Here is a 7,505-nt window from a genome sequence, read left to right on the forward strand (position 1 = left end):
TCACCTTGAGGAAATTTATTGCTGGATTGCCCAGTCTGTGTGCTTCACAGATAAATGGAGCGATTTTTTCTGCTGTGCAGTCAGAAAACAGATAATTAAGCAGACTGAGTGGTGGGGTCTGTGCTAGTGTACACAGAGTATGGGAAGGAGAGGAGGTCGTTGCAGTGTTAAGTGCCAATTACAATCTTATGTAATCATTGCTGCCAGGATAGGGCTCTGCACATTATCATTGCTGCCAGGATAGGGCTCTGCACGTTATCATTGCTGCCAGGATAGGGCTCTGCACGCCAGGATAGGGCTCTGCGCATTATCATTGCTGCCAGGATAGGGCTCTGCACGCCAGGATAGGGCTCTGTGCGTTATCATCGCTGCCAGGATAGGGCTCTGTGCGTTATCATCGCTGCCAGGATAGGGCTCTGTGCGTTATCATCGCTGCCAGGATAGGGCTCTGTGCGTTATCATCGCTGCCAGGATAGGGCTCTGTGCGTTATCATCGCTGCCAGGATAGGGCTCTCTTGTATACAGGCAACTGCTTATCATATCCAATCTTTAAGAAATGCAACCACCTGCCTGCATGCCACCCAGGGTTTCCTACCCTCTTTGAATTCTGATAATTTCCCACGCCCCACCTGCGTAATTGTAGCCCTGCCCACTGGCATTGCACTGTGGGGGCGCTGTCAAGATGGCACTGGCCACATCCGCAAAATGTCACATGCCCCCGTAGCTCCGCCCTGTCAAGCCCCTTTCCTATCCCGATAGCAGCCCTGCCTCAAAGAACTGGCAGCCCAAAAGTTGGTGATTCCACCACATGCCTGCACACCACCCTCTGCCTACATCTGTGTATAGAGGAACATCGCAACGATCCTGCATCTAATCTTACTCCGGCTTGCTGTTGCGGGCTGGCTTGCAAGGCCAATGAAACTGTCCCTCGTGGTGAAGTCCTTTTCCTGGCCACTCCCTGAAAAAGAGGGAGACATGCCCCTGCCTCCCGAAATGCCAGCTGCACCCACCCCATTAGCATCTAAGTCTGTCAATCACACTGTTGCTGTTCTGCGCTCCCAACTTTTGTTATTTGTGCATCGCACGCGCCATGAAAAGGGGTCGTGGCCTTGCAGGATGACGCGCCCTGAGGCTGGGTCCCCATTTTTCGTCACTCTGCATCGCTGAATAGATGCTGTGTGCATACGCACAGCGTCTCTTCTCTTCAGGCTGGTTGGGATTCTGTATCCTGATTGTTTTACTGTCTTTGTGTTTTTCTTTTTTATAGATATTGTGCGAGACACATTCAGCGGCGTCGCTGGGTCGCATTTTGAGAACTTTCAACAGTTTTGTCGGGTTACTAAGGTGAGTAATGTTATTCTGCCCCCACTCTGCTATGAGTGCTCACACATAAAGACAGCTGAGGTGATTAATGCTTTTATGTGTGGATTTGACACAAGATTCAAATATAGTTTTACAATTTTCTGCTGCTATTTTTATTAATATTTCTCAGAATTGATGACTATTGATTGTAAACCACAAAAACAGGCGTGGATTGGCGATCTGCGGCCGGGATCGCGACAATCCACCACCGTTATCGGCAGAACGGGACAGACAGCTTCTAAAGTCGGGAGCTTCTAAAGACAGCATTGAATAGGGAGTCGCCGCTATTTCCCCCGTCGGAAACTGCGGCGGCACATTGAATACCCTCCTAAGTGTTCATTCTACTCCCTGCATCTTCCCTGCCTGGGGTGTTGCTCTCTGCTGTGGTGAGCGAGTGATGTAGCAGCCGAGTCCGGGGGGGAGGGGGTTGATACGGCCGCCGCTGCGTCTGGGGGGGGATTTGGTGCAGGGCGCCGCTTACCTGGATCCAAGTGGGGGGGAGCTGCTCCAGAATGTGGCCCTAGCACAGGTTTAGTCTGCATATCAGTGCTGAAGTACAGACCACACTGTGCTAGATGCACCTCAGCAGGGAATGACAACGCAGGCAGTGAAGGGAAACCAACTGACTGCCTTGCCCAAAAACCCTAGTTGCTGCCCTGCCGTAATACATCTTGGTAGCCCACGTCTCTGTAAGCATATGAGACTTTAGAGTTAAGGTGCCTGTTACAGGTGATCATTTGGGTGGATTACTAGTATATGGTGGTATTCATCGAAACAGGCGTCTATAGGGCCGATGTAGACCCCAATTCTACCAAATTCGCAGCCGTCCGATGATGGGAGGACTGCAATCAAGATCAACTGTTTCCATGCGCGAGCCTTCGTTCATCTGCTGGTTTAACCAGCCGAGTGGACACCGTTCCATATGGTCCTGCTATGGAAAGCCATCCACCTCTGGGAAAATCGCTCAGTGTGTATGGGCCTTACGGATGATTTGCGCTCTGCCTTAAATCAAACTTCTCTTTTTCTTTCCCTCTCAGAAAAAAATTGAAGACATGCGACTAAAACAGGAATCTATTGCGGATAAACAGATCAGAACCCAGTTCTTGATGGAAAAGATGGTCTACGCTCAAGACAAATCTTACAGGGTGGACTTAGAAAAAGCGAAACCATCTAACTTTGGTACAGCCATCGGTGTTGTAAGAGTGGCTGATCAGACCTCTGTTATAGAGATGACGCATCATCTAAACGCTTATTTTAAAGTAAGTTTCCAAACAATTCCTGGGGGAAGAGTTAGGAGAGTGCCAGATTATAAAGTACTACGGTGAATCCATCTGTTTGGCCTGTTTGGAACAATATTGATTGTTTGAACAATGATATTGCTGTACAGTATATGTGGAATCCATTTGGATATCTTGACCTCCTCGGAAAATGTAGGTATCCAGTGACAGATCATCAGGTGCTTGTGTGGTCACCAACTATGAGGCTCGTCCTCATCACCACTGGTTTGTCCTTTCCAGTTGACCAGCTAATGTATGTGGTCAGCTAAAACTAAAATGGCAAATTGCTTTATCTCAGAGGCCTACAACAAAGAATTAATAATGTTATCAGATATTCGGGACCACTAGCATTGCACACAGCACTTTTTCATTTGTGTGGCTACATAGATTAGTTTGTACCTACAGTATGCATCCTGGTTTTTGGGAACTGGCTGATGAACAGAATTCTGCACCTAGTGGTAAGATGGGAGGTAGACTAGAAAGGAGGAGAGGAAGATTTAAACTTTAGGCTTTCTGATGTGTCTGAGGACATTCCGCTGCCTTTGCTAATATTTATTCCTGCTGTAACTGCAGGTTCCTCTAGGGGCTCTAGACTAGAGTAATGCCATAGAGGGTGGGCGGCAATGGGATCTACTGGAGGAGTCTTTGTGGGAGGCTTGGCAATTACATCATCGTGGTCACACCCCCACTGCACAGTGCCAATATTATAGGCATTGTACAGTGGGTAACAGGGTAACAATGACCCGATTCATCATGAATCATGTCATCCGGTCCCCAGAGACCCCCATGCCGAGGGAGGGTTGTAGGGGATTGTGGGGGAATTGCTCACCTTTCCAGGGGAGGCCGGGAGAACAATTCCAGGAGGGTTGGCCAGTATAACCCTATTACATTGCCCAAGTTGTATGTTTTCCAATGAAAAAAACATCTGAATACGAGTTTGGTCTTTGCGAGTTTCGCGATTGCAGGAGACAAGTTTGCACATCCCCCAAATCTTATTGTATTTTCTGAGTTTTAAACTCAACCATTTTACAAACTCGGACCCTATTATGTTAGTACCTCTCTCTCTCTCTTTCTCTCTGCAGAGACTGAAGGTATGTCTGTCCTCCCTCTGAAGGTATGCCTGTCCTCCGTCTCACAAGTGTTGTATTTGCATTGCAGGGAGCAGCCGACCGCCTCTCCCATCAGATCCCCATGATCATCCAGTTTTATATTTTGCAAGAGCACGGAGAACGGCTGCAGAGGGAGATGCTGCAGATTGTGCAGGACAAAGACCAGCACAATGATCTTCTGAAGGAGAAAAGGGATCTTGTGGGCATTAGGAATTCAATGAAGCAGCGGATTAACCGCTTGTCGCAGGCACGTAAGCGTCTTCTCCATTTCCCAGGCTGAAGAATAGACCTACTATGTACTATCCAGTCATAGTTACATGGTAGTTGAGGTTGAATAAAGACATTCGTCCATCAAGTTCAACCTCATACAGGCCCGTTAGGTGGTATAGACGAGATGTGGAATCCCCATGTTAGTATTACCATCTGTTCCAGCTATGGATGAATAGTGATTATTTGTACCCCTAAATGTTATGTTCCAGTAGATGTTCGTCCAACCTTATTTTAAAAGTGTTCATTGTGTCTGTCATCCCCCTCTTTTCTGGCAGAGGGTTCCATACCTTTATCGCCCTGACCGTAAAAACACCTTTCCTTCAAAGGGTAAGGAATCGTTTCTCCTCTAGTCTGAACGCATGCCAACTTGTCCTAGATTCCCACCTCAGAATAAAGAGGTTTCCTGATAGTTCCTTATATTGCCCCCTGATATATTTGTACATGTTAAACATGTCTCCCCTTAAGTGTCTGTTTTCTGGTATAAACGTTCCTAATTTGGCCAGTCTGTCCTCGTAGCTTAAGCACTCCATCCCTTTTATTAGCTTGGTTGTCCTTCTCTGGACTTTTTCCAGTTCCAAAATTTCCTTTTTTTTAAAATGTGGGGCTCAGAATTGCACTCCGTATTCTAGTTGAGGTCTAACCAACGCCTGGTAGAGTGGTAAAATGACATCGTCTTCCCTAGTTTCCATGCCCCTTTGTGTACAGGCTAGTCAATGATGCTATTCACAAACTCCCTAACTCGGTCTGTGCGCCCAATTCAGACCTGGTCGCAGCCTAATGAGCAGGTTAATGCCACCCGACTCTGTTCCGACTGCAGATCCAACCTGCAGGTGCAATCTCTCTTCTCGTGGTGCATCAAGATGACATCATCTCCAAGTGCTGACAAATCCGTCTCTCCATATACGTTGTCAACGGGACCCGGGACGAATGACCTGGGTAAACCGCTCACGTTGCAGCTCACCCTGGTTCTTGATGGGTTCCACACTGGTCGCTATCTGGGTTGGATTCCTGGATCACTGGACCTTATTTTTGTTTCAGGGATCTGCAACCGTTTTTGTGGGCATGCCAATAAAATGATGGGCGGACCCCTGCGACTGTCCCCTGTCTGTCCATCATTATGCGAACATCCCTGCAAGTGTATAACTCACCGAAGGCCATCGCTCTGGGGGTTTGTGCATGAGCGACTATACGAGCACCATCGGGGGGTAAGGCCGAATTCGGAGCAGGTCTGAATTGGTCTCTATATTCTGTTACTGTACTTGCATCTATATTGCATGTAATTTTTGTCACGTTGGTTGTGACTGTGAAGACCATACTGTAGGTCTATCATCGTTTTGTTATATTAAGGTTTTTTGCTGCACTTTTGTATTTGGTGATTTGTCGTATATCTGTTTTTATATGTGTCATGATTTAGGGTGAGCTTAGGTTTATCACATCTGCGTTGTGTCACTCTGGGGCCGATTCAGACCCAGGGTCCGAAATTTGGCCCCTTTCCCGACGGTCGGGGTCTGGACATGTGCATGCGCGAATATGCGCAGGTGCGGACCCCGCGAGCGAATAGCTCAATAGAGTTTTTACTCCAGAAGGGGGGCGGGCAGGGGGCGGAAGCAAGGGAACACTCAGCGTTTTAGGCGTCACCATAACAACACTGGGCATTCCCCTGGGAATGGAGCTTTTTTCCTTTTCTTTACTACTATGTTTTGTATTGTTCTATTATTTCAGCTATACGGTTTCATTGCTGTGGTGCAGCCATTTCCTAGGTTTACGCCTTAAGCCAGCTGTATATGTACTGTCATTCTCTGTGCTTTGGAACTAATAAAAAATACATATATATATATATATATATATATATATATATATATATATATATATATATATATATAAATATAGGCTCATGATTTATTGCAACAAAACAATAAAAACTTTTAATAAATGATTCCACAAAAAATTACGTGACCATAACACAGTAAAAGCATTACATAGGAATAACATAATGGAACAGATTCAGGATCCGAATTCTAGCGATCTGAATTCGCCACGATGGTCAAGGTTTTGCGCACATGCCCAAACCCCGACAGTGTTCAGCTTCGACGAGCTACACACTCGACGAGCCGTTCGCGGCTGGGGGGCAGGGAAACGCCCAGTGTTTTATGGGCGTTCCCCTGAGGACACAGGCGGCCTGATGCCTGCTGGGGGCGGACAGCTGCCATCACAGGATATCAACACCCGCCGCGTCTTCGTCCAAGAAGTGCTCTAAATAAAATTCAGTTGAGACGGGCTTCTATTTGAAAAGTCAGGAGACGTCATTGGATGGTCGGTATTTGTTGGCGGGGGGGGGGGGGTCTCAGGTACTCGATAAGCAGCGATGTTCGCTGCTTAGCGAGCCAACTTGAATTATGACCAGTGTGAGCAGACATATTTGCTTAACAAAGTATCAGCAGGCTTGGTTGACCTCACTATTAAACTCATCAGTATGTCCAAACAAAGAGATGTGTTTTTTAGGACGAGTCCGGGAGAACAAGCCGGAAACTCGCCCTGACAACACACACGTGAAAATGAGGCTTGGAACGCACGCCGCACAATCCCCCCAAGCCTCCCATATAATACCGCCTTGTGTGGTACACGTGATCGGACCGCTTGCCGGCATGGTTGGATGGGAGTGCCGTTACCACGGGAACCACCAATGTTTACAGGGACTAAACTGTCTATAGCCCAGCTCTTCCTAAGCTGATTGGCTAATCTATGTGCACTTATCCCCACATGTTTTCAAATATTTGTTAATAAATACTCGTTTTATAATAAATTACCAATATTATTATGTTTATTTATTGCTGTTTTTTTGCCTTCTGTAGATCCTTATTATTAATAGTATCTGTATCTCTGTCCACTAATCATTGGACACAGGTGATTAACCTCAACCACTTACCATTGGGTATATAAACCCCACTGTGACTTGCACCAACAATACCTTTGATAAAGTTGTATTTTCTAAACAGCAAAATGTGTCAGGAGTCTGCTCTGGACGGGATACCTATGGAGGGTTGGGGGCTGAGAATACACACGAAATGCTGAGCGCACCCAGGAAAGCGTTGGGCTTCCCCTTCTGAGGACATTTACCTGATGTCATCTGCCCGCCCTGTTCTCAGAGCAGGGCACCACTAATCTAAGGCACCAGAGAGTGATTTTGGGCCTGCTCGCAAGCCTGTGAATGGATGTTTATGCAAAACATCCATTCACAGGCCTGCAGGGACATTCGGCGTCCTGCAGGGGGCAGACACTCGCTTGTGCGGTGGGCATCGCTAGTTGGCTTGCAACGCAGCAAAATACCCCCGGATTTTGATTGGTCTGCAGCCTAGTGAATAATAAAGCACAGGTGACCATTGATGGGGGAAATCATTGATTCCCTTGCAGTTGGGTTCACACTGTTGTGGTTCACCCACTGATGCCCATCTCTATTCCTCATACAATGAATTTCCTATGGAGCCGG

The 7,505-nt window shown here is 47.0% G+C and overlaps 1 protein-coding gene across 3 annotated transcripts in view; it reads left to right on the forward strand.

Annotated features, from left to right (window-relative positions):
* LOC146059411 (interferon-induced GTP-binding protein Mx1-like) overlaps positions 1-5,843 on the forward strand; it is a 52,323-nt gene extending 46,480 nt beyond the window's left edge. For all 3 annotated transcript variants that reach the window (XM_083171613.1, XM_083171614.1, XM_083171615.1), the window contains 3 exons: positions 1,268-1,344; positions 2,400-2,621; positions 3,798-5,843. In XM_083171613.1, coding sequence (XP_083027739.1) covers positions 1,268-1,344; positions 2,400-2,621; positions 3,798-4,028 — 530 coding nt within the window. In that variant the 3' untranslated portion in view covers positions 4,029-5,843. The remainder of the gene's footprint in view (positions 1-1,267; positions 1,345-2,399; positions 2,622-3,797) is intronic.
* The last annotated feature ends 1,662 nt before the right edge of the window (positions 5,844-7,505 follow it).

The sequence above is a fragment of the Crinia signifera genome, chromosome 2 (assembly GCF_055691185.1).
Source record: "Crinia signifera chromosome 2, ASM5569118v1, whole genome shotgun sequence".
NCBI lineage: Eukaryota > Metazoa > Chordata > Amphibia > Anura > Myobatrachidae > Crinia > Crinia signifera.